General features: G+C 45.8%; 1 protein-coding gene across 1 annotated transcript in view; it reads right to left on the bottom strand.

Moving 5' to 3' along the window:
* The window catches only part of LAT2 (linker for activation of T cells family member 2), a 36730-nt gene extending 9822 nt beyond the window's left edge, over window positions 1-26908 (bottom strand). The window contains exons 1-9 of the mRNA XM_044993452.1: window positions 26793-26908; window positions 18322-18428; window positions 15330-15369; window positions 12026-12069; window positions 8558-8612; window positions 7879-7916; window positions 5643-5681; window positions 3423-3453; window positions 2295-2350 (exon numbers count right to left, since the gene is read on the bottom strand). Of these exons, the coding sequence (XP_044849387.1) occupies window positions 2295-2350; window positions 3423-3453; window positions 5643-5681; window positions 7879-7916; window positions 8558-8612; window positions 12026-12069; window positions 15330-15369; window positions 18322-18409 (391 nt within the window). The 5' untranslated portion in view covers window positions 18410-18428; window positions 26793-26908. The remainder of the gene's footprint in view (window positions 1-2294; window positions 2351-3422; window positions 3454-5642; window positions 5682-7878; window positions 7917-8557; window positions 8613-12025; window positions 12070-15329; window positions 15370-18321; window positions 18429-26792) is intronic.
* Window positions 26909-27423: the final 515 nt, after the last annotated feature.

Here is a 27423-nt window from a genome sequence, read left to right as displayed (position 1 = left end):
AGTTGATGTGGTCGCCACATCAAAGTTAGGAAGATTCTGCAGATATTCATTCATGCAAATAGACATGCCAATCACTTTCCATCTTGCTTTAACCCCTCCCATGGCACAAAATCTAAGTGCTAGGCTAATAAAGTCAGTTGATGCTGTAGTCACAACACAAAAGTACCACTCGTCTCTGTACCACTCAAAACTCAGGATTTTCCCATTTAGTTTTGAATTCCCCCCCTCAAATAGTTACATTTTTGCCACCAAAAAAAAAGACAACCCACGCCAAGAATATTTTTCTTCTTTTTTCCCCCCCTCAAAAATAAGACCATCTGAGTGGAAAACAGACAACGTTTTGAAATTTCTTTTGGACAAAAAAAAATGGATTATCCAAAAATGGTGTCGGAATCCGATACAATTTCAGATAAGTTTTGCACACTTTGGGATATCAAAATGGCCATTTCACAGAATTTCACACATGCAACATCTGCACTGGGTTTTTTGAGAGTCTTCTCCTGCCCAAAATTTTCACACAGTCCTCAAGCACTAGTTTTATAAAATAGAAAAACAAAATAATTTAAGGCATTGCTTGGATTGCAAGCTTTGGGGAGAAAGACTGCCAGTTAGTATGCATATGTATAGCATCGGGCAGAATGGAGTCCTGATCTCCATTAAGTCCTGTGGTAACTGCCACAATATAAAAGAATAATAATTAAACAAATAAGTCAGCGATGTTTTTTTAAAGGTCTTTATACCACATCCGTCTTCTGGTGACAGACTTAAATTAGTTACCCTCTTTTTTTGTACTTTTAAGAACAGTGTATTAAACACCTCTTTCTGTTACAACTTGTTTAACTCTAAGTGTGTTACAGGATTTAGTTTTGCAGAAGCAATTTGGGACAGAGTTTTCATGAAAGACCCTAGACAAACCAGGACCCTAATTATTATGATTATTTTTTATTGTTTGTATTATGGTATTGCCTAGAGGTCAGAGCTTCATTGTTCATGGCACTGGACAAACATACAACAAAGAGACAACCTCTGCCCTGAAGAGCTTTCAATTCTGCAATGGGTTTAGCTGGGCCTGCATAGAACCCCGTTAAAGTCAACGTCTCTCTAAACATTGCTTCCAGCCTCGCTACCTCATCTGTTCTGTATTTAACACTGATTAGTGTTCCTAGTAGTAGAGATCTGGGGCACCGTCCTGCATCCCTCATTCACATGAGCAGGCCCACTTACTGCCGTGGCAGCTGCAGGATCAGCCCCCAGGTCCAGGTCCTGCAAGCGTTTACTTTCGGGAGTAGCTTGAGTCACCTCTGGTAGCCATATGGGATTATTCCCTCCCAGTGCATACAGGTAAGCACATCTATAAGTGTGTGTGGCGTCAGGGCCTAGGTGGATGCACCTTTCGTACCTAGACTCAAGTTATGAGAACACAGAATATTGTATGGTTTGAAAAACAAAGTGACCATTTGAGATTTAAGACCTGTGGCACTTCGCATTCTTTTCCTGGGACAGCCAGCTGCCTCAGGGAATTCCACCGTGAATGTTAAACCTCAGGGAATTCCACTGTAAATGTAAGGTGCTTGGTATACGACAGCCATGCCCGAAGCACTTTCCTGATTTGCTTGGGGCTGATCTTGTTTGCACCACCTACTGTATGCCACTGAGTCAAGTACTTGATGGTGCTGCTGTGAGGCAGGGGTAGCAGGGGGGAGGGATAGCTCAGTGGTTGGAGCATTAGCCTGCTAAACCCAGGGTTGTGAGTTCAATCCTTGAGTAGGCCACCCAGGATCTGGGGCAAAAATTGGTCCTGCTAGTGAAAGCAGGGGGCTGGACTCGATGTCCCTTCCAGTTCTAGGAGATTGGTATATCTCCAATTATTACCTAGCATCCCCTTTGAACCTTCTGGACTACATGCAGCTTTAGGCAATGCTCTGCCACTGGCCTGAAGCCAACCAGGGCTTAATGAAAATAAACCAGCTGATTTGCAGTGAAGTAAGGCACCCGACCATAGCCCTGAAGCGTAGCACAGCTTTTCAGTGGTTTTGCCGCTCTGTAGCACCCTCCTTTTGGATTCCCCCCCGACACAATAACTTTTAACCCCTTGCTGCCCACGTCCATTCCTTAATTAAAATTGCATCAAACCATACTGTAACAAAGGAGAAAGATAAAAGAAGAAAACTGTCTGTTTCCAGCTCATCCCAAACCCACACTACAACCTGGCTGGCTGGAAATACTTCACGGGTTTTATCTTCCACAAGTGGATTGAATAAACAGCCATTCATTTGTCTGTCCTGTGAACATACCATTTGGTGGTCTCAAGAACTTCGCACAGTTGTAGTAATCTGTAGCTATAGGGTTGCTGGAAAAGATAAAACATCTCAGTCTTAGATATTTTCTGCCTTTGAGATGGCACTTGGGGCAAAATCCCACTCACCTTACTCATGCGTGGGACCCCAATTTCCCAGCCACCCCATGGCCTCAAATCAATCAGAAAGAGCCACAGAGCCTTCTCTTCCCAGAATCGTAAACTTTCATTAAAGTTGCCACAGCTATCACAAGCTGCCTCATCTCCTGGGCAATACACTTCTGTAACTGAGTAAACCAAATACAAAACTTCCAGAGAGGCCTCCCAAAGCTATTTCTTTGAAATGAGATTTCTGGGACCCACATCAATACCGCTGTCCATTTCTGTGAATAATCTAATAGGTAGATTCTACAGTAGTGGCTCCATGCAAGGATGTAAATATCTTTGTGAAGGTGAAGTACAGTATTTGATTTTCTGTATGTATTGCACTGTATCTTGGTTGCATCTGGAATGAGTACGTTTCTTGTGATTGGCTCCTTGTCCAATATTCTTGAAACAAGCCTATTGTATTCCTCATGGTTCTAATACTACACAGACTATGAGATGTGTAGGTGTGAGCTGTACTACAGGCTAATATGACACAATGGAAGTCATATTCAATACGAGTTATGTACAACTGCAGAACTTGGACATGGAACACCTTCTCTGTGCATGTATCCTGCTTAGCACCTGGCTTCCCATAGGTTATTCATGACCAATTCAGAAGCACATAGGACAGATTTTTCATTTCCATCCTGAGATCTTGCATGTTCTGCTGAGAGTAACCGCAATAGCAACAAGTTACTATTCACAGCGGAAACAATGGCTCACAGTAACATGGTCCATTGCAAGGTCTTATAGAGAGTGTGAAATTAACAGAGCTATGCACAATCTGAATAATGAAACAGCATGAAAGTCATGATCTTCAAAGCTCTGCTTTGGAACCCAAATCTTTGGAATTTAATTTCCTCTTTAAGAAGATGAACTAAACCCACTGTAACATCCTACAATTCAAAGCTACCATTAGCAAGGGAGACTGAAGAGATTAGATTCAATGTACTGGTGGATGAGAGAAAGATTGACTTACACATAGGTAGCATCCAATTCCTGGTTGTCTTCTGCAAGCACAAATCATTTGCCATTAGCGCAGTCTCAGGGACATTTCTCACAGCGCAAAATCAAAATAAAGTCACAAAACTGATCCAGAAAAGGTCTATGCACTTAGAAACACACAGGCCCAGGTTAGATTCTCCAGGAGCATCTGTAGGCAATTGTTTCCCTTCAGACAAGCATTCCAGATCTTCCCTTTCTCACTCGTTTTTTTACTGGATCTGTGTATCTCTTGCCACGGAAAAATTAACACTTCTCCCCCCAATGGACTGTTGGGCAGACTGCACCAGTCTCACCTTCCTGTTGTCTTGTCTTGGTGTTCCCCGTCCCCTCCCCATGCCCCAGCCTGCAACACCTTCTCCTCTGCATGCCTCACCCTGCTGCTTTCTAATGCACTGCCCAGAAACTTCAACGTGCACTGACCAAAAGGCATCAGCCATGTCACTTGCGAGCCTGCAGCTCAGACACCTCAAGAGAGGCATGTGAGCAGGCTCAAAATATTGAGCAAGCCGCATCCAGCCTGACACCGCTGAACTAAACATGAATTTAATGCAAGTTTTGCCATTGACTTCCATGGGATCAGGACTGGACCCTATGGGTATGTCTACATGGAAATAAAACACCCACAGCTGATCCTCGTCAGCTGCCTTGGGCTCGTGGGGCTCAGGCTGCAGCGCTGTAAAACTTGGGCTGGAGCCTGGGCTCTAAGACCCTGCGAGGCAGGAGGATCCCAGCCCAAGCTTGAACATCTACACAGCAATTTTATAGCTCCGCATCCCGAGTCCCACCAGCCCGAGGCCGCTGACGCGGGCCAGCCATGGGAGTTTTATTCAGTGTAGACGGATCGTAAGGGCCCAGGGAGAGAATTTAAGGGGCTTTGTTTTAGATAAAGAGTAATTTAGCATATAGTCTAAGTTATCCTAAAGCAGCAGTTCTCAACCAGAGGTACGCGTACCCGTGGGGGTATGCAGAGGTGTTCAAGGGGGTACATCAACTCATCTAGATATTTGCCTAGTTTTACAACAGGCTACATAAAAGGCACAAGTGAAGTCAGTACAAACTAAAATTTCATACAATGACTTGTTTATATGGCTCTATGTAGTATACACGGAAAATGTACGTACAATATTTATATTCCAATTGATTTATTTTATAATTATACGGTAAAAAGGAAAACGTCCGCAAGTTTTCAGTACTAGTGCACTGTGACACTTCTGTATTTTTATGTCTGATTTTGTAAGCGAGTGGTTTTTAAGTGAGGTGAAACTTGGGGTACGCAAGACCAATCAAACCCCTGAAAGGGGTACGGTAGTCTGGAAAGGCTGACCGCCACTGTCCTAAAGGACAATGAGGCCTGGTCAAGGGGCATGAATAGTTAAACAAAAGGATTTGACGAGCTCCTCTATAAAAAACAGACTGAGCAATGCCATTATTTGGGCTTTAACATCATCTGTGGCCTTTGTGATGGTCGCTTCGCTCTGTCATTGCATCACAATGGGCTAGTGCCCCGATCACCCCTATCTTCCTCCAAAGATAAAATGTCCTTTACAGAGCTGTGCTACTGGAGACCTCAAGACCAGAATAATTACTATATTCCTACGCATTAAAGAATAAAATACTAATGAAGGGAATTCGGATGGCAGGAGATGCCTTCTTCCTGCTACCTCTATTATTATTATTAATTATTTGTATTACGGTACCATCCAGAGGACCCAACTGAGATTAGAACCTTGTTGTGCTATGGATGCTACTAAGAGACTGTCCCTGCCGCTCTTAGAATCTAAATAGGAGAAAGGCAGCATTCTGACCTCCATTTTACAGCTGGGGAACATCTTTTAGCCTAAGAAATATCCTGACACAGCTGAATACAGACAGGGTGTGATTAGAAACTCCAGGGGAAGCCAGCCCGTATACTAACAGATTTTCCACTCAGAGAAAAGACAGGAACAAAAATGTGATGTTGCTTCCAAAGGCTGGTGACCTTCCATCTAATATGCAGAAACACCCACATACATTAAAGCAGGGATCACAGCTTTTCATTTTCCCACTATTATTTTAAATAGAGGAGTAGATCCAGTCCTAGCATAAGTGGGTGCAAGTTCTATTGACTTCAATGGGAGTTACTTATACTTGCAGGCTGAATTTTGTCCGCTGTGTTCTTAGCCTAATTGAATTATGTTGCAGTCGTAATGTTTACCTCTCATGAAATTTTGATATCTGGGCTCAGCACTGTCACCTAGAAGAGAGCACATGTTGACATTGTATGTTAGCCATGATTTGCTAGCTAGCAATTACAGGGGCTATGAAATCCGATTCAGAGGCGATTGAGCCACCAGATCTGAAACACAGCGGGGAGGGATAGCTCAGTGGTTTGAGCATTGGCCTGCTAAACCCAGGGTTGTGAGTTCAATCCTTGAGGGGGCCATTTAGGGATGTAGGGCAAAAATCTGTCTGGGGATTGGTCCTGCTCTGAGCAGAGGGTTGGACTAGATGACCTCCTGAGGTCCCTTCCAACCCTGATATTCTATGAAATAGAGCTCAGTATAAAAAGAAAGGGGAAAATAATGAATTGTGGCACAAGGGACCAATCTGCAGAAAATGCTCTAACGGGAAGAGCCACTAAGGTCACTAATGAGGAAATAGATTTGGGGGTGAGAGAGGAAGAATCACCAACACCATCAGCTCAGTGCAGTACTGTAGAAAAAACAGAAACACCAGGCAGCAAGCTATAGTAGCAGAGACTAGAATCCAAGACACTCTAGAAGACACTTGCTAAACTCCACTGCTGGACAGAGAGGGTGGTGCTGTGGTCCAGGTCTGAGACTCAGCACAGCTCGTTTCAATTCTCAGCTCAGCCACAGACTTCCTCTGTGAGCTTGAGGGAGCCACTTAATCTTGGTGTCCCAGTTCCCGTTCTGTAAAGCGAGCATAACAACAGACAGACAGACTGCAGTACGGGGTCTGGGGAGACATTCATTAAATATTTGTGAGGCCCTCACATACTACCTAGAAAGGTGCTCAAAAACTTGGACAGAACCCTTAGGGACTCTGTCTCCCTGGCAGGCAAGGTGCTTTGGAGAACAATCCCTAGCTATACAGGGGGCCAAAGATGTGAAAACTCTCTCCTCTCTGGTATTTCAACAGAGCCCAGGTTTGCAGATCAAACCAGGGTGGGGTGCAAGACACATGTTTTAGGGAAAGCTATGGTCCATCACTGAGTTATCTATTATTATTGGGATGTTTAAGCGGTTGGAAGGGCTCTGCATTTGCAATCAGCAAGATCTTTCCCCCAAAGGAACAGGGTTTGTAGCAAGGGAAGGGAGGATAGTAAATGAATATAAGCAGAAAGTCAATAGGAAAAAGTCCCCAGATTGCAGTTTAACCCAGTCTTAGGGCCATTGGATGAGAAGCCTGATCTTCAAAAGGGCATTTTCCCCATCACATTCTCACAAGCAGCCCCTTCTCTAGTCCTTAGCTAAGCAAGAGGAGAGGGTAAAACTGAGCTGGGATTAACTCCTTGTTCACCAGTGACTAGGTAGAATATTGTATCACAGCAGGACAGGGATGGTAGCTGTTTGTACTGAATATTGTGGGGAAGAGGGATTTCACTTAATACCACATTTAGGGCCCGATTCTCAGAAGCATTGAGCACCCAAAACTCCAGTTTAAATTACTGGGAGATAAATCCAGGTCACCGCTTCTTTGCAAATCCAGGTCACCTGCCCACATGCTCCAGCAATGGGCACTCCGAAAATTAAAGCTGGAATAGTGTGTGCAGAGCTGGCTACCGCACCCCAGCAAGACGGCCACTGCTTCAGGGAGAGCGCGGCGTAGGGCAACAAAGACCAGGTCTGAAGAATCTGCAAAGTTGTGGAAAGACTCAGGAGGTTGGTCTTAGTCTCAAAGGAAAAGAGAAGAGGAGAACTAAAAATAGAGTTTTCAAAGGGACTGAGAGAGGTGCTGGAGAGAAAGTCACATAGGTAAAGGGTTTAAACAGGATAAAAATGGACAGAGAATGTAGGCAAAATTCCATCATGCAAAGGGTAACAAGTTACACGGGGCGTCATGAAGGTTCGTTGAGTTTGTCTGTATAGTTCTACAAATGTTTGTGCATTAGGTATTATTATAGAAGTAGGTTGTAGTGTTAGCTAACTTACTTCCAAGGTAACCCCTGTCCCCATAATGCACCATTCAGAATTCAAAATGGATGACCATAAATGAGAATGGAACATCCTCTCCCAGGCTTAGTTTCTGTGAGCTTTGTAGGCGTATATAGCAATCAGGGATCTCTTACCATATATGTTCCATTTGCCAATATAAACAGGCAAAGATTTGTAATATTCCCATGTACTAACTTTGTATTGGAGTAACAACCCACCCAGGGCAGATAACAAAAGGTGTAAAGAAATGGATACTTTTGTATAAATACCTACCATCAATACCTGTGGCCTGCAGTCGCTCACTGCTTTTCCTGAACGAGAGAAATGTATTAATGTAACAGATTCTGGCAAATGCTCTTTCTCCCGCGGTATAGGTCTATACCTGGAATACAAGCCATTCACACTGGAAAGCAGCTAAAATCCCAGTTCTAAACACACCATAGTAAATATTGGATATTACAATGGTCCCCAACCAATGGGCTGAACAATCCCCATGCTTCACAGAGATTTTCCTGGTGGTGCTGTGCAAAAGGAGACATTTTGAGGACTAAGAAATGGGAATTGGGGTACCTGGGATGGGATTTGGATAAACAAATATATATTCGAGCCATAATATTCTGCCATATATTTTCCATATCAGTTTGCTTGGGCTTCACAGTGTCAAAATGGTTAAAATGAAGGACCTCCTGCACTACTTGCCTTTCACCCACCATGACAGTTCATTTCCCTGGCTTGGTTTTAAGGATTCATGCTAGTGGATGCTATAAAAGCAGTTGGAACGCAGATATCAGGAGGATTTAGAACATTATGAAAGGATAAGCAGTAAATTAAATACAGGCCAAGCCAGAGAGCTCAGATCCAGATGTGGACCCAAATCCTCAATTTTCTTAAAGTTTGGGTGGACCCTGGTCCAAACTTTGGCTGAAATACTGTATCTTATTTTGTCACCTACCTTGTTACTGGGATGTTGTCTGGCAATTTAATTTGATCTTGTCTTGTCATTGCAACTGGCGTGGAAAATAAAATCAGATGTTCAAGGTTATGGCAGCAGGAGACACGTTTTCAAACTGAGCACAGAGCAGTCAAATGCAAAGGATTTCCAGATATTTGCAGACTACGAAATCCAGAACTTTTTCAATTACCTTCCTAAAAAACATAGGGTGGGGCAGGGAAGGAAATGACTATAGAAACCTATTGTGTCTACAAGCAACAGGAACAGGCCATTGCAAAAAAATACGTGTTAGATAAAGCTCCAGTCCTAATAGCTAGGCTGGTCCCTAGTCCCCCTGCAAGTTATCTGACATTTTATCCAAATTTGCATGAGTTTCCATCCCCAAGCTGCTAGCAGTTCTTTTTTATAGACTTCCACTCCCTAAAAACTATAGCAATGGGTTCTCCTAGATCAGAGGAGTCATGAGGTTATGAGCTGCGGGGGGGGGGGTCACAAGCTGTCAGCTTCCACCCCAAACCCTGCTTCACCGCCAGCATTTATAATAGTGTTAAATGTTTTTAATTTATAAGGGGGGGGGTCGCACTCAGACTTGCTGTGTGAAAGGGGTCACCACTACAGAGGTTTGAGAACCACTGTCCTAGATGCTCCAATAGCAACTTCTCCTGAGGTTTGGTTGCATCTGTCATTGTCCTAGACGTTGTTAAAATAAAGATTTCTTAGATTGTTTGGCCCATCACTGCTTAATAATTCTCACTCTCCTCCAGGGATGAAGGGCTGCAGAAAGGCAAAGTATTATTAAATGTAAGTTGCTGCAACCCACTTTTGTTCATCTTTAAATTAATTAATTTCTCTTCACACCATAAAAACCTCTTCCCCATTCTAGCTATCTGTATTAGGGACTTCTCTGGCCCCCCTCACTGTAGTAGTCAAGTGAGGCTGAAAATTGCTGTTATCCCCACATAATACAGATGGGGAAACTGAGGCACATAAATACTAAGCAACTTGCCCTAGCTCATATAGGGAATTTGTGGCAGAAGAAGGAACTGAATCCAGGGCTCCCAAATCCCAGGCAGGTACTATAGCCGCTGGACTCTCTCTATGCTGGTTTAATCCTTCTGCGGCTGGGAATACATCCCATTGTGCAACAGAAACAGCACTCCTTGGACCGATGGATCATCAGAGGCAGGATACCCACAGCGCCTATTACCGGAGCTCTCCACAGCATTTGTTGCTGTTGATCATGATTTAGCATTGTCCCATTTTAAAGATACTGGAGGAGTCAATGGACATCTGCTGTGATGACCCAAATCCATTCATTCCAGGCTGTTCCCAGACAGTACTGCTGGACAACTGCTCTTCTGCCACCAGAGCACTCCGTCATGTTTTCCCCCATCCCAGACAGTCACAGCACCTCGCTGCTGGGGAAAACTGAGACATCAAGTCAAATGCCAGCAATACATGGGTGACACCCAGATCTGTTTCATTTACATTGTGAGCTAGCAGCACCATCTTTCAGCTATCAGAGGTCAGCACCTGGATGTAAAACAGTTGCTTAAGGCAGCAAGATAGAGACATTGTAGGCAGAGAGAAGGAAATGCTTTGAAAATCCAACTCCCACCGTAGTGTCTCGCTCTGTGGCAGGAGCCTTGCTGCTCAGATCCTCATGTCACTTCGCAGCCTCTACACCCTTCTGGACTCCTCATTGCTCCTAGATACTCTAATGACAACCACTGCAAAAGATGTTATCTTCCAGCTGCAGCTGGCCAGAAAGACTGCACCACATCCTGTCCAACACGGACTTGGCCATGATGCTCTCTAGGCTGGATTACTACAATTCACCGTATCTAGCTTCGAAATGCAATTGGTTCAAAATGCAGCGGGCCCATCTCCTCAGCAGTACAATCCCATAGTGCTCTGCTTGTTTAAATAGTGGCCATTAGAACACCAGTCACATTCCAAGGTCTCCGTCCTATGCGCTCCGTCGGATTGGCTCATGTTACCCAAGAAACATTCCCCTCTCTCAGTGTGACAACACTCTCCCTAGAGATCCGTGGTCCTCAGTTGCTAGGAAACAGCCTCAAGAACCCGAAGACAGAGTTTTCTCAATAGTCAGCTCAAGACCGTGTAACTCATTTGCACAAATCTTGCTCCTTTCAGAGCCAGGCATAACACTTGTTTCTTGCAGATTAGCTTTCCCAAAACTCAAACCGGCACAGCAGGGGAGGGGAGGTAGCAGCAGAAGATGGCATAGGAAGAGAAATGAAGAGACGAGGGGGAAAGCATTAAAATTAAAAAAGAGAGAGAATAGAAAATGTAAAGAAAGACAGACAAAGGAAGGGGAAAAAGAAAGAAGGGGCAGCCGGAGAGGAAAGAAAAGCTCAAAATGAAAGTCCCCTTGAGGCGACTCAAAGGAACAAGGGCCCAAGTGATGGTGCCTTTGTTCGGTGCTGTGATATTACTGCACTCAGGATGATTGAAGTACTTAGATCGACAGCAGCGGGAAGCCAGGGCCTCGGCAAGCTTAGCTTCCGGCACCTTCTTTGTTTACGATGACCTTTAATACCGACCCAATCAGCAGCTCAGTTTAGGATGAAATCAAAAGGTCAGCTTGTAACCAAATGTGCCGCAGGAAGCAGTGACAGGGCAAGGATATATGAGTCATTTGTATCAATTTGGGTTCAAGTGTTTCCCCCCTTCTCTCTGTCATTTTCAGGGGCAGTTTAAGTTTCTCCTCAGAAGAGCAGGGACCCTGTAGCCTAAGCCAATATGTTGTTACATTTCATGATACAGATTCTATGTGACACTAAATATTTAGGCTGGGATTTTAAAGGAGCTTAGGGGAATTAGGTACCCAAATACCAAGTGGGCACCTAAGTCTACTTTGAAAATCTGAGGCTTTGGCTACACTTACACTTCAAAGCGCTGCCACGGCAGCGCTTTGAAGCGCTAAGTGTAGTCAAAGCACCAGCGCTGGGAGAGAGCTCTCCCAGCGCTGTCCGTACTCCACCTCCCTGTGGGGAATAACGGACAGCGCTGGGAGCCGCGCTCCCAGCGCTGGGGCTTTGACTACACTGGCGCTTTGCAGCACCGCAATTTGCAGCGCTGGAGAGGGTGTGTTTTCACACCCTGCTGCAGCGCTGCAAATTTGTAAGTGTAGCCAAGCCCTCAGCCTTCTAGTTCTGTCAGTTAGGCCTTCCACACTTTCCCAATTGTAATGTATTATTCTTTGAGACAGGAATTTAATTCTCTGCACTGCAGGACACTGTCATGAAAAAAAAGACACAAATTGGTATCCTTGCAAAAACTGCAGCCTGGAAAACTCTCTCAGCACTTAATAACTACAAGATTCTTCCAAGTATCAGAGGGGTAGCCGTGTTAGTCTGGATCTGTAAAAGCAGCAAAGACTCATGCTCCAATACACAAGATTCTTCCAGATACCTATAGAGCTTTGTAAAAAAGTATACTCACTTGAATAGGATCGTATCACCTCAAACGCCGGCTGGTTTCCATGCCTGAAAATACAGGGAAAGTTCTGGCTAATGCAATATGTACTAAAGGAAAAGACATGCAATGGGGGCGGCGGGGGGAGGGGCGCATTGTTAAAGTCACAAAGCATAAGATGGAGGCAGAAGCCACTAAGGGCATGAAAGTGGAGCCTAAGGAAAGATGAGGCTTATATTGCACAGCACGTCAGCACGAAGGCTGTTACAACTGAAATCCAAAGAAAGGGGCTTCCGTGATCACGTTAAATGTTAATATTTCTTGGAGGGGGGGAGAGAAGTTGTTTGAATTGCAGCTAGAGCTGGGCAAATAACTGGCTTTTCAGTTCTCTGGGCTATAGAGTCGTTCTCACTCTCTCTCTCTGGCCCGGTGACTAGTCACGTTTTTTATACAAAGTGGAACAGCTTCAACAGGAGAGAATGAGAAAGACCCGACCCAGAATACCCTACAGTCCAATGGCTAGGGCACTCTCTGGTGAATGTCTTAGCCACAGGACGATAGGTATTAGGGAGGCACCACTACCATCATCTTCTCCTCCTCCTCTCCCTCCCCCCTCTCCTCTGGCTGTGTTATGAATGGAGCCTAGGTCCCAAACATATTTTTTGGCCAAAGCTATTTGGTGACATCATGTCACTTCACGAATATTTTCGGGTCGACCAAAACTGCATTTTCAACAAACGAACTATTAGTCAAAAAATGTCACCCAGCTCTATTTTCAGCCTCTTAATGGGTCTGGTCTTTGACGTCAATGGGAGCATTGCCAATGACCCTTAAACACACAACAGGAGCTGGGGAGGGGACCCAAGGATGGGGGCAAAGCCATGTGTGATGAAGAGATAATCCTGGTCCAGAAAACAATGATGATTTTGACTCTTTTCATCCCATGTTGGAAGCATTTCAACACAAAGTAAGTGCAGATTTGCAATAGAATTCAAAAGGTTCTAGAGACAGGTCCACAAAGCCCAGAAGGAAAGTTTAACCTCTCACATACCTTGGGTCTATTCAGTCTTTTCGGAAGGCAAGCATCATGGTTTTTTACTCTTTTTTTTAATAAAGGTAAAAGAGAGCTGTTGACCATGCATTTTGCTGTGGTAATATTTTAAAAAAGAAGGTGACATACCAAAAGGAAGGGAATACAGCGGAGCTGTAACACTAAAGAGTATCTGTTACTGCGGGTACATACATTGAGGGAGGTTTTCAAAGCCCTAATGGGATTTGAGCACTCAGCTCCCATTTATTTCCCCAGCCCCCGACCCAATGTCTTCAGAAGAGGGTTGGTTTCCTTCCTCTGAAGCATCAGGGCTGGTCGCGGCTGGAGATGGGATGTTGGACAGAGAGGGACAGGGCTTTGAGGTGGCACCGAGCATTCCCTCTCTCAGGTGCTTGGCTGGCTGGTTCTTGCTCACGTGCACAGGGTCTAGCTCAGGGGTAGGCAACCTATAGCACGGGTGCCAAAGGCGGCACGCGAGTTGATTTTCAGTGGCACTCACACTGCCCGGGTCCTGGCTACCGGTCCAGAGGGCTCTGCATTTTAATTTAATTTTAAATGAAGCTTCTTAAACCTTTTTAATACCTTATTTACTTTACATACAACAATAGTTTAGTTATATATTATAGACTTATAGAAAGAGACCTTCTAAAAAGATTAAAATGTATTACCGGCGCGCAAAACCTTAAATTAGAGTGAATAAATGAAGACTCGGCACCCCACTTCTGAAAGGTTGCCGACCCCTGGTCTAGCTGATCACCCTACGTGGAGCTGGGAAGGATTTTCCCCCACATCAGATTGGCAGTGACCTTGGGGGTTTTGACCTTCCTCCGCTGAGTATGGGTGTGGGTCACTTGCCAGGATAATCTGGGTATATCTTCACTTATTCATTTCCCTGCCATTGTGGGGGCCTCAGGCACTGGTGCCCCTCCTATTCTCCCCGTGACACATAATGGTTAAGTCTCTTGTGGGCTGTAACACTTCAGTCTCATTTCAGTTGTTGGGTTTGGTGTGCGGATGCTGGTGGCTGTTGGTGGCCTGTGATAGACAGGAGCTCAGACGAGATGATGTGGTGGTCCCTTCTGGCCTTCAACTCTCTGACTTTCAATGGGCACTGGGCCCCCAACTCCCCTTTGTCTCTGCGAAAATCTCTCCCTCTTTCTTCCAGTAGCGCAGCAATTACTCTAACACAGACAGCAAATCACTCCATTTCTCTTCATTCTGATCAGCCCTGTTCCTATAGCTGGCAGTGTGGTGGTGATCAGGGGTGTTTTCAACCAAAGTCCCTGTTTAGATTCTTTGTGACTGTGTGGGTGTTTCACTGGGGTTGCAAAAAAAGCAACAACAACCACAAAAACAGCTATAGGAATGGAACGTGAAATCTTGACCCCTCTCAAGTCAGCGGTTGTTTAGCTACTGACTTCACTGGACCAGGAATACATCCAGGCTCTTGGTTTAATTTCAGCAAGCCAGGACATCTCTCTAACGCTAGACGGGATTCAGAGGGATAGAGCCCTGCGGTAGCTCTTCCATCGATTGCCAAACATCACACCAAAATCCTCTCACTTGGTCATTTTTAAATGGAGCAGCAGGGCGGCAGCACACAATATGGCGCATCCTTGGGCCCTTCCAGAGCCCTTTGCAGCAGGTTAGCTATGCTGCCAAAGGCAGGAAGAGGTTAAAAGCCATGATTTTTCTTTTTTCTCTAATCTTCTGACTTGTGGTTTGTCTGTTATTGAAGGAAACAAGGGTGTGTGTATGTGAGAGAGAGAGAACTCATGTTTCCTTACTTAGCTGACATTGTAGGTCTGGTAGTTTAATGCTAGCGTATGTTCCTATTAGCTAGCACACATTATTGTTTAAATACAGGCTTTTGTACCTAATAAAGTTGTTCATCTACTTTAATCCTAGTATAGATCTATGTGGTGGCACCATTTTGCAACATACTAATTTGCTCCTCTAACCTCTCTCATCCAAAACTCTTATTAAAGCCAATCGGTACATCATTCAGGCCCAAGGTCATAGCTTGTCATTTAATTTCATGTTATTCTTTCTAAGGGCACTACACAGCTTACCTGTCTCTCTGATCCATTCTATGTTCTTGGGCACTATGGGATTGTGGACTATCATTAATACTCTGAGGCAGCTATTTTTCACCTCCAGATTTCCTAATATGTGCAGATCTGGGATGCATAGAGCTCTGATCCTAGCTGCTGTGTGGGCTCTAATCTCCTCCCTATGAGGACCTCTTGGAAAAAAATGTGAGAGTAAAGGGTAACTTACAGTTTCCTCTGCTTGCATAGCTTCTTTTCCCGTTTAGTAGCTGGAAGAAGATCATCAAAATGGGTGACTTAGGAATTCAAGTGCAGAAAGAAGACAAAACACTTGACAACATGAGCTAACAAGAATTTAGACACAAAGAGGAACTGGAGAACAGCAGCTCTGAAAGAATTTCAACTAGTGCCTCCATCAAACCTGCAGCCAGGGCCAGGAAAGAGCGCTGGACTAAAGCGGATGTCTCATTGGCCAACGGAGGGAAGTTTTAACAACATCTGTGCCCAGCAAGCGGCTCATTAGCAAACCTTAGAGCATTACTGCCAGTGGCATGCTCCAAGGGTCTGCTCCTTTGTGGCGCTGAGCAGTCTCCATTCCTGATGACTTGCATAAGAGGTGAGGCTACTCGGCATCTTGCAGCAGATGCTGAACACCTCACTTCTTAGGTATTCTGCTGGCCCTCATTACTGTGGGGTCTGAGCACCTCACCACCTTTCCTTTACTGTCCCTCCCACACTCCTGTAGATCAGGCAGTGCTATTATCCCCATTTTACAGCCAGCGAACTGAGGCCCAGAGAGACTAAGGGCCAGATTTTGAAAGTATTTAGGCTCCCAGTGGAATTTTCAAAAGAACTTTGGCACTTAACTCCCCTTGAAACCAATGGGAGTTAGGTACTTTTGAAAATCCCACTAGGCACCTCTCTGCATCTTTAAGCACATAAATAATGTTAACAACCTGTCCTTAAGTGCCATGCCCAAGGTCACACAGGAAGTCTGTGCACCAGCAGGAATCGAACCCTAGGCTATCTCCCTGACCAGCAGACCACCCTTCCTCTCACAGGATCAGCTGTAAGCTGGGCAAGGGCCACTTCTCCAAGATTAGTACCACCGCTGCATTGGGTTTTTCTCTCTCTCTAGAGCATGGGGTCAAACTCATCCTTTGTACAAATCCAATGAACTGAGTGGAATTCCACAAAGGATGAATTTGACCCAGGGTTTCCTTTAAGGAGTCATTCGATCTCATCTCATCTCAGACAACAGGTAGGTATACAAGCTCTGACCTTCAGGTGGGAGGTGAGGGTCCCCGTATCCCATTGTCCTAAATGATCACAATGGCCAGACAGGTGGATGCCAGTAGCAGAAGAAAGATCAGTATTGCCAGACTTTGCTTTGAAACCATTGGCACCATGCTTAGCATAGAGCGCCTCCTGTCTGCGACCTCTTGGAATGACACTCTGGGCCAAATCAGTGCGACTTTATTCAGCTGCTGCAAAACACAACCAAAGCCTGGCCAAAACCCACCTATGATTACCCTGTAGCAGGAGCCCACTCTGGCACTAAGCTAGTTAATTACCAACATCTCCTAGTCAAACCAGCCTGGGGAGATCCTTTATGACTCCTAGTCAAACCAGCCTGGGGAGATCCTTTATGGCTCCGCACCGATCCTTTATGGCTCTGAAACGCGTCCCCGGAGAAGCTCCATGGCCTTGGAGGTGGATTCGCCCCATTGCGCACAGGCGCTGAACTGAGAGATGAAGCGGCAGAACAGAGATTCAGGTGGGAGATGTGATACTGAATGTGAGGGCCCTGGGCCACTTCGGAGATGCATGCGCCCTCCCCGCATTAGAAGGCAAATGATGAATGAATTGCAGAGTTGTAAATTCAAAGATGGCAAAGCGCAGCGAGTCCACAGCTCCTGCCAGAGGGGGAGTTGGCTACGAAGGGAAAGTTTTAATCTCAGTGTAAACTTTTTTGCTGAGCTAAGCTCCACTGACCAACCACCACCAATGAAATGCCAGCCAGATATAGATCCTTTGCTGGAGGAGAACAGAGACAGAGGCAGGTCCTGGCTGCTTGTGACTATTGAGCTGCAGTGGTTGAATTCTTTTGCATAAGGCCCGTTCAGCGACAGAGCAAGTACGCTTGGCAAGGCTCCCTTGATTTACTGCAGGACTGTGAGCCTGTCATCGGGGTCCCATGCACACACAGAATGTCTCAATTTCAAAATAAGACGTCTTGAGTGTCTTGCTTTCCTGGTGAACCAGCCACAGTGAAGTGCTTTTTGGATTTCTCCCCATCCTCAAGGCTTTGAAGCTTTTCCTTCTACATCCTGCAGTCAGCTGCACTGACTGGGGTGGAGAGGGAACCCCGGACTCTCCTGCTGGCTCTCTCCATGTAAGAAGCCAGGGATTACAACCCCTTGATCAGTGGTTCCTTGCCTCTGTCCCCACTGGCCCCTAGACAGCACAACTCCTGAAGGCCCCATCAACCACCCCTAAAAGCTTCCACAGCATGGATGAGTAAAAGTCGCAAGCCCACACGCAGGCTGTATTAACTTTCCCTGGTTATGTACGGCAGGGGTTAGACTCTGGAGGGGTCCAGGCAGATCCCCACCATCCACCTTCCTCCCTACTCCATTCCAGCTCTACAGACCCCTAGCTCTGTGTAGGGGATTGCACTAGGGGAAGGGGGAAGACGGCTGCAAGCCACACAGGTGGGCACTGCCTGCAAGCACTAGCTTCCTGCCACCCATCATTTCAGTAGCAGGAGTTGCATGCGAAAAGCAGTACTTGCTATGCACATGGCGGGGTCGGGGCAAGTGACTCCCTCAAGGACTTTGTGTATCAGAGAATTGGCAGCAGGAGCTCACGCTGCACAGAGTGCGGGTGGCAGACACTTAATGCCTAGATCTAGCCTTCCTGCACATGCCCAGGAGAGAAACGCGAGCCCAGGCACCTGCTTTGGGACATCGGGCTCAGCTTGATTCTGGGGGGTGGGGTGGGGATCATCTCTGCAATACTGAATGGCAGCAAAACCTTTATGCTCAGGCGAACCATGCATTACAGTTAACTCCTGAGTAGGAGAGCAGGCACCATGGCCAGCCCACACTGGGACTGCAGGGAGATACGTAGCTGTCTGGCATAGGCGAGCAGACTGAGCAATGCAGGATTTCCTCATGCTGAAGATGCCCCTGATTCAAGGCTGGGGGAGAAAGTCTTACCAGAACGCTGACACTTCACGCACAGGCTCACAAGGGCCCCCAGCACCATCAGTGAGGCCGCAGCCCAGAGCAGCTCCGCTTGGCTCATTGCTCCGCTGAGGTCCGGCCTGAAACACACGCAGCAGAGGAGAAAAACGTTAACCGAACTGTCAGCGCTTGACAGCAGTGTCAGCCACACGCACGTCTGTGGCTGGGAGGGTTTAAGCACAAACAAGACCTATTTCATGCCTGCTCAACAAGTCTTTCACACAAGAGCAAAATACTTCCCTCCCTTCACCCACAGAGCCAAAAGTGCTTTTCAAAGGGGGTCAAAGTGTCGTCATGAAATTGTGCAGAAGTTGCTTTTTCTTATTCTCCTTTCCCTGATCTTTGTGGTTAGATTGTGAGGTCCTCAGAGCAGGGACTCTCCTTAAGTATTTGGAAAGTATCTAGCACACAGTGGTGCTACCTCAAGTCATTCAAAATAATCATTATCCCCATTTTACAGATGGGGAAACTGAGGCACAGGGCGGGAAAGTGACTGGCCGAAGATCACCCAGGAGGTCAGTGACAAAGCCAGGAAGAGAATCTAGGTTTCCTGACTCCCAAGGCATCTCCCCATCCACTAAGCCACACTGCCCGCCCCCAATAATTGTATTAATTAAAAAACATCCAGGAGAGACTACGATAGAGGGCAGGTAGGGTTTCCTAGCATGACAGACCTACACATTAGGCCATCCAGTCTTTCCCCCTGTTAATGCAAGATTGTTCTCTGCGCTATATTCTCCAATATAGTGTCTGCATTTAAATGGTTCAAACCATGGGGCCTCCACTGCTCCTCCAACCCCTTAACAAAGCGCCTCGACAACAACAAATATTTCTCACTATTCCGCATGGATTTTCTTTTGCTTGGATTTCAGCCGTAAAAATGTGAAGTGTTACATATCATTACCCGGGACTAGAGAAAACAGAAGGCCTGATCTCCCCTGCCTTGACCTCTGTGAAGGGGGTGTAAAGTGCTACCAAATCAGAGTTCTCCAATCTCACCACTGGTATCCTTGTGCAGCCACTTTGCACAGGTGAAGGTTGGAAAAAACGCACCCAAGATGGCCCCATTACCGCAGCATCCAAGCACTTCACAATCTTTAATGTATCCTCACAACCCCCTCTGTGAGGCAGGGCAGTGCTACTATTCCCCGCTATACAGATGGGGAACTGAGGCACAGAAAGATTAACTGAAGACCTAACATCAGACAGGGAGGCTGCGGCAAAGAAAGAATTGAGCCCAAGTCACCTGGCTCCGTAAGATAGGACTCTGCCACTGGGCCATCCATGCTCTCATGGGAACCTGACCTTGGGTGAAGTTAAGGAAAGGACTGTCCAGTACTTCAGGCCGATGATCACCTGGAGACAATGATGCTTTCCCTCTGCCAGCAGCACCCGGATGCCAGAAAGAACAGTAGGAGCTGCAGCAGGTGTGCAAGGATTACTAGTAACCTCTCCCCATTAGAGCAGAGTTTATCGGCAGACAGTCTGCATTCAGCACACAGGTCCTGGCAAAGCCATCTGACTTTCCGAGCATGTTCACAATGACTTTAAGGCCAGCATGTCATTACAGATGACAATATTAATCCACATCAGTTTGGAATCCTCTTGGCTCATCTAGGATTGGATTAAAGCTCCCTGAATTCACTACAAAAGCATCTTTCACTGACAGTTTCCACATCCCTCTCTCCACCTTGTCAGTTCTTTCCGCCTTCGTAGAGAACCTTGTGACATTTGCATGGGTACTGGAACGATTCTATGGCCGCAGTGTGTGGAAACCAGAAAGCCACAGCTGCCTTCCGGGGTATGGTCAGGCCCTTGCTCTTTGTACATCTCTGTCCTACGCACACATACGCACAAGGGAGGATAGCTTCCTGCAATCCCTTTTCCTAGGATTGACAAGATGGGCAAAGTAATCCCTTTTATTGAACCAACTTCTCTTGGTGAGAGAGACAAGCTTTTTCCCCTAGGACTGCAAGTCATGGCTGGAGCTGGTGACTTTCTGGAAGTTCTCCTAAGCAATACCGAAAGTTAGGGTAAAAACCAAGTCAGGGATATAAACCCTCATTCTTCAGGGCGTAAGCAAATCACCAGCTCCCCAGCCTCAGGAAGAAACTTCTCGTTTCAGAATCATAGCTCACGCTCAGAACTGGGAGGTGCTAAGCACTCTGGCTGCTCATCAGCAAAGAACTTAAACATTTACTGACTCTTATAAAAACACGAGTAGCCCAATGGCACTGGCCAGAGAGGATCCTGGATTAATTCGACCATTAGTCCGACGCTGCATTGGAATACTCTTCTCACATTCTGTATTTATCTATATGCACTCAGACAGGCAGAGAAAAATATGTCCCTCAGTTTTCTCCATGTGTGGTCCAAAGTATTCCATGTTGCAGACTGCAGCCATTCAGGCAATTACGGTAGAGTTTTAATTTTTTTTTAAATAAAGGTTCTACGTGGCGCAGTTAAAATCTCTGCTCCCTGCAGCGGGCAGGGAGCTAGTTAGGCTCAAAGGGCTATGACTGTCCTTTGGCTAGGCCAGCGTTTGCCCCCGCAGGAAGGAGTGGGGGTTGGGGTGTCTCAGGAACAGGATTTTAAATCAGCAGCTGCATTAGCTGGCTGTAAGAGGAACTGCAGGAGGAGAGCGCTCCCGCCACGGAACCCGTGCGAACACTGTTGTCCTCGCAGTAGATCGTCTTCTCCTTCCATGGGAACCCATAGCCCAGTGTCTCTTGTTGAGGTTTGTGCAGGAAACAGGCCTTGTGAGGAAACAGCTACTGTGAGCCATCAACTTCGCTCTGCCGAAGCCCTGAGGACTCCCCCTTCTTTATACTCCCAGCCACAGACACCCCAACTTCACTGTATTCAATTCCCTTCACTTGTGTGTGCACCCATGTCATTTCTAGCTTATTCCTCTCTGTGTTGTACAGACTGCCATCGGCCACCCCAGAGGTGGCTGCATTGCTCTGGTGCTACAGGTACTCAGCCTGTGAAGTGCTTCAGGATGCGAGTTACTATAGAAGCATAAGATGTGATCATCAATGAGGCCTACAGAATACAATGAAACTTCTAGGCCCTGGTCCTACTGATTCAAAGGGGGGGAACCTCTCACTGGCATCAAGTGGTACAGGATCAAGCCCTTGGTCTAAAGAGATTTTTGGTATTTAGCAAGGTTACAAGGTGGCAAAATTGATCTCCCAGACAGGCTCTTGCTGTCAAAACTCAGGGATTCCACCACAACAAAATGTTGAGAACAGCTTTTTCTTACAAGACCCTCTCCCCGAATCCCTGAAATTTCCCACTTTTGCAGTGTCAGAAACTGTTTGTGGACATAGAATCCTCCCAGAAAGCTGAGCCCCAACAGTCCGGCGATGCTACATTCTGTTATAATTCTATCCAAGCCCAGATAGAGGCAATTTGCACTCCTCAAATAGGGGTGGAATTGGTCTAAAAACTAACAAAACACCCCAAATCAGAAAAAAAAAAAAAGCCCTCAGCCCAGATAAATGCATTATAAAAGCCCACTGGATTGCCTGCAGCATGACCAGGTTCATGATTGTGCAAGGATGGAAGGGGTAGTCTGACTCTTGGAATCTCCATGTCAAGCAGACATCACATGCGCTGCTGGGAACGTGATCATGAGGAAGCAAGTGCGTCTGATGACTGTCCGTCCGTCTGTAGCGCGTTAGTCCCAGAGTGCAGAGAGGCCGAAACACACAAGCCTCTTTCTCTTTAAAGATCTAATGGAAGAAGTTGACAAAAGGACTGACGACCTGGCAGAGTGAGGCGGGTAACATTTGCTCGGCGTTTGAGGAAGATGAACCAACGGGATGTCTTTCTGAAAGGCTGAACTCTTCCTTCTCCGGCTGTCTTTGGGAAATGGGTGGGGAGGGTCAACGTGCTCCAGCTGCCACGTTTTTGTCAGGGTGTCCGACACACCACAGTTCAGGGGATTTCAGAGCAGAGAGGGTGCTGGGGTGGGGTCATTTAGAAGATGAGGGCCATTTGCAAAATTCGAGTGTGGATAGAAAACAGGATTCCCTGTAGTTTGGGGGCAGCTCAGCTCCTTCTCTAGGAGTAAGTCTGAGAGAGCGCTGCAGGTTTGGCCCATTTTAAAGTTTCTCAAGCTTCTCTTTGATCTGTCACCTGTCCTCACACAAACAAGGAGACCTCTGTAAGTATGAGGTAGCTGGAGCCATTAATAGTCACTGTGCTCTAATGCTTAGATTTAGACATTGTAAGAGGCTGAAGAAGAGTAAGCAACCGTCTGTGAATCACACACCGCATGATAGTTCCTGGAAGAATGTCTTATCATAAATGCTTATTCCATCCAGAACAGCAAGTAGTAGGGTGGATACACTACTAGTATTTTCCAGTCCATATCACCCCTGTGAGAATTACACATACATTTCAGAGCAGGGCACGCACCTACAGCAGCCTGGGGACTCTCTTTTTTCAAATAAAGGGGTGTTCTGCACAAAGATGCTCATTTTAATGGAGATGAAATAGGGAAGTTTTCAAGTGTCCTTCAGTCTATACCAGCTAGGTCCTGTGATCTGGACTGCTCTGGTTAAAGGCGTCTCAGCATTTGGACATTACAACCTGATCCTATAGTTAGGTCCAAGCAGAGAACTGTCAAATCATTTGGGTTGACAACCCTCCAGGATTGTCCTGCTGTCTCCAGGAAGTAAAGATTAATCTTTAATTAAAGACTGTGTCATGTGATGAAAATTCCAGGAATATGTTCAACCAAAATTGGCAACCCTATAAAACATTATAGTGAAGCCAGCAGGGCTCTGTGAAGACACCATATTTGTCCTGATTGCAAGATAAGGGCTGAAATTGATACCTGAGGGAGTTTATAAATCTCATCTATAAAACACGTGCTTCTGCCTGAAAGGCCGGTGTAAGTAGACCCCTTCCCTCTCCCACCATTTTAGATTTTGGTTATGAAAGGAGTAGCCACTTGTATAACCCACACTGCTTTTAAATAAAATGTGAAGAATTAAGATGGTTTGGTGATTTGCTGGAGTAAAAAAATCAAATGGTTGGCTGATTGAAAAGCTTCTCTCCAGGAATGATAGCACGCATACTAAGGCTACGTCTAACACGAGGCACACTTTACTGGTACAGGAGTTCTGGTATACTACCATGGCAAAGCACTCCTTGGGTGGATGCAGCTATGCCAGCATAACTGCACTTGTACTGATATAGTAAAAATCACCCCTCTCCCTGCCCCCTGAGAGAAATACACTGCACTGGTAAAAGCTGGTGTAACTGTTTTGCTGGTGTAACGGTCTATGCCTGGGACTTCTGGCGACCGCTCTGTTGGTCGTGGATCAGCCCTGACTGACAGCTATGCTGGCAGCAGCTTGTAGCATAGACAAATCCTTGCTAAACAGATGCAGTCCTCACGCCAACTCAGTAGCTTCTAATAGTCCCAGAGAAAGACCCTTCCCTTTTGCCCTCATCTATGCTATTTCCCCAGGAATTCGAACCGATTTTAAAAACTGTCAAAGCCCTAGTATAGGCCAGGCTCCAGCGACTGCAACTGTTTTTATAACCCGTTTATAGTTAAGCCTTCAAAACCAGTTACAGAAAGCAATCGGGCTGCCAGAACTTTGTCCACACCAGTTCCAACCAGTTTTAAAATCAGTTTGAGTTTTGGGAAACGTCTCAGCAGCAAAGATAAGGCCTTCATGTGTATTTGTGCAGCACCCGACACAACGGGGCCCCAATCCTGACCGACCCCTCTGGGCACTACCGTGACACAAACAGCAACACTGTCAAGGAAAACAGACTAAAGTCAGCTCAGTTCCCAAATGGAAACCGAAGGAGTTGCAGCCACTTAAACTAGAGCTGCATTTTGCTCACGTGTTTTCCAGATAGCCCTGGACAGATGTTCAAGTAGACACAACATTTGTATTTTGTGCCAAGAGAGGAGTGGATGCATGTTAGCTGTAGATGGAACAATAAAGATAAATAGTCCCTTCCAACTCTCCATTTTTATGATTCTATAAACATTTGAATTGGTAAATTACGACTTTCACACAGATTTTTATCTAACTGATTCTGATGGATTGCATGACAATGTGATTTGCTGTTTTGTTTTGTGTTTTTAAGTAGGCAACCACACACACCCCAATCCACCCACGCTACCTCCTCCTGGAAAAAGAGTTGCCTGAATCTACACGTATTTCAAAGGATCTAAATAAATAACCTGCTCCTGACACATTGCGTTCCATTTGGGTGTATGTTACATATGCCCACTGTAGTTCTCTCTCTCTCTCTGTCTATATGTAATCAATTCAGGTTAAACACAACAGTTTAGTGCCTATATGGCCCTGTATATCCATACACCTTAGCTCATCCTACAAAGTTTATTTTGCACAAAAGCCTGAAATTGTAAACTTTGTAGAAAAATAGAGGAAAACATCCTGCCTGAATTCCTATGACGCTTTGTGTCCCCAATCTAGCAGACAAAGGTATAAACAAGATCCAACGGCTGAAAGGTGAAGCTAGACAAAAAGGAAAAAAGGGGAAACTTTGTAACAGTGAGGTAATTAGTCACTGTAGCAATTGACCGAGTGTTGTGACGAATTCTCTATCACTGGAAACTTTAAAATCAAGATGGGCTGTTTTTCTAAAAAATACGCTCTAGTGCAAGCAGGAATTAATCAAGGAAGTCCTAGGGCCTGTGTGATACAGAAGGTCAAACCAGATTATCACAATGATCCCTTCTAGTTTTACATTCTGTTAATCTTATGTTTTGAGCATCAGGATTGAATTCAGAGCTAGGCAAAACGAAGAGGAGACAATGGCTCTTCATCTCAGACTTACAATGTCAAGGCCACAATCCTGCAATGTGCAGGTGAAACCTGGGACCATCACGATGCCCCATGAAAGTCAATGGGGAGCCATCCTCTGCTCACTTACATCCCACTGCTGGATCAAGGCTAAGGGGCCTGATCCTGAAAGCAACTGATTGCTGAGAAGTGTTTGCTGTTTAACCCCACTGAAGTCGGTGGGCGTAAGCACTGCGCTGGTAGTAAGTGTTTGCAAAGTGGTTTCAAAGAATTAGAACAATTTCCTCAAAAGGAACCCAGCACTGTACATAAATTACATATTGTGGATGTCAGAGTCGTGGAATGGTCCAAGCAAGGATAAAATGACATAGCAAAGGAGAGAGCTAGAGTAAATGCAGAAGCTGCATAGAAAGAGTTAAAGAAGGAATCAGATAGCGGGTGAAATAAAACTGAATGACAAAGAGCCTCCACTTATCAACTAGTTAATTCCTTAGCATCTTGTAAAGTGCTTTGACAGCCTCAGAAGATGCTAAGGAAAAGTCTATCAACTTCTGCACTGGAGATTGCACACTTACATAAGAAAATATCTGATAAATACCCATTACTTGTCAAGACACAGGCGACACTGAAGCCATGCTGCATGGTTAGTCATCACCACAGCTCCTGGGAGGGACTCGCTGTTCGGAATGGCAATATAAGCGTGTATATGGAATAAAATACTTTTATTAACTTTTCTGAGACAGAGAATGTGTCACAAAATTCTCTAATTATCCCAGATTTTGCTAACCTCCCTGGGGCATAGCTCAATAACCTAGATCTCAAGAACACTTTACCCCTGTCCTGATCTTAAGAACAACTTGGCACAAAGAAGGTTTTATTTTTTTCTAACCAGAACTGCTAGATATTTCAAGGCATCTGTATGCGGGAAAATTCAAACACACACAAGCCATAAAACAGGAGGAAACCCGAGATAGTGTAATTACAGCTCAGACTTTTCATAGGGCTGGACTTCTGGAGGGAAAATATGGCAGACAGCTGGAGCCCTGAAATCAGGAGTCGTACGCAGAAAGCTACGGTCCGATTGCAGGAGAGGGCAGCTAGATAAGCCTAGCATATAACTTATACACAGGACCCCGCAAAACCTAGGGCTCACTGCAGATTTTATATTATAAAGGTGTAATATAAAGGGCATAATAAAAATAAACAGCCAGGCTCAATCAGCAGGAAGATTGGGAGGGGATGTGAAGCCACTTTTACGGTCTGACCCAAACGCAGTGGAAGGAGCCGGTAGGAGTCTAATGGCTTTTGGAGCAGGCTCTTCGTGTAAGTAAAATGCTGCTGGGGGAAAATATATTTTGGTACCTTCTTCGCAGGGTGGGGCACATAAATTAGCTGATGGACATTCCACCGGTACCCCCACCACAAGGAGCCACACACAACAGAGGGACAGCAGCCCAGCTGCAGTCCTTCTTGACAGGGATAAGCCAAAGCTCCAAGTGCCCTTCCCTTCCCAAATCATTGCTGAATTAGGGCCCAATCCAAAGCTCATTGAAGTCACGGGGAAGACTCCCATTGACTCCAGTGGACTCTGGAGCAGGACCAACCCACTCCCAGCCAAACCCACTTCCCAACCCATCTCACCTGTAGCATCAGCCAGTTCTTTGCTGCTTCCCCATTCTCCTCTATCTCCCCTCACGGAAGCAACCAGCAATACTGGAACAGGTTCCTCTTGGGGACTGTAAGCAGGTCTCTGGTTTCCTGTCACCATCTGAATCACTAAACCCGACATCCGTTGCTGTGCCGGACAACCCCCTTTGGCTGATGAAGAAATCAGCACACAATTTGACACTCGTCTCAGCTGGCTCTCACTCAACCACTTCAGTTCGTGTTCATTGGGCGGGGAGGAAAGAGACTCAAGCCACACTAAATACACCTATTGCCAGAGCTTGTTTCTACACTGAAATAGTGCTGCAAAAATTGTCTTTTGCCCCTAAACAAATCAGTGCCAGCAAGTTATTTCTCCTTGGTCAGCAAGTCAGTACCAGGAATTAATAGCTACACAATTAGTCACAACTGTTATTATTCGTATTACAAATAGCATCTAGGAGCCCCAACTGAGTTCAGGGCCCCAGCCTGCTAGCTGCCGTTTACACACATAGGAAGAGACAGTCCCTGACTCAAAGAGCCCCAGTCTAAACACTTGCGAGTTACAGCGCAATAAAGGAGCCCCGGGTGCACTAGCTCACTACCTGTCCACACTGACAAGGCACAT

The sequence above is a fragment of the Mauremys mutica genome, chromosome 19 (assembly GCF_020497125.1).
Source record: "Mauremys mutica isolate MM-2020 ecotype Southern chromosome 19, ASM2049712v1, whole genome shotgun sequence".
NCBI classification, from domain to species: Eukaryota; Metazoa; Chordata; order Testudines; family Geoemydidae; genus Mauremys; species Mauremys mutica.
The sequence above is the reverse complement of the archived record's forward strand: the minus strand, read 5'-3'. Positions and strand labels throughout refer to the sequence as shown.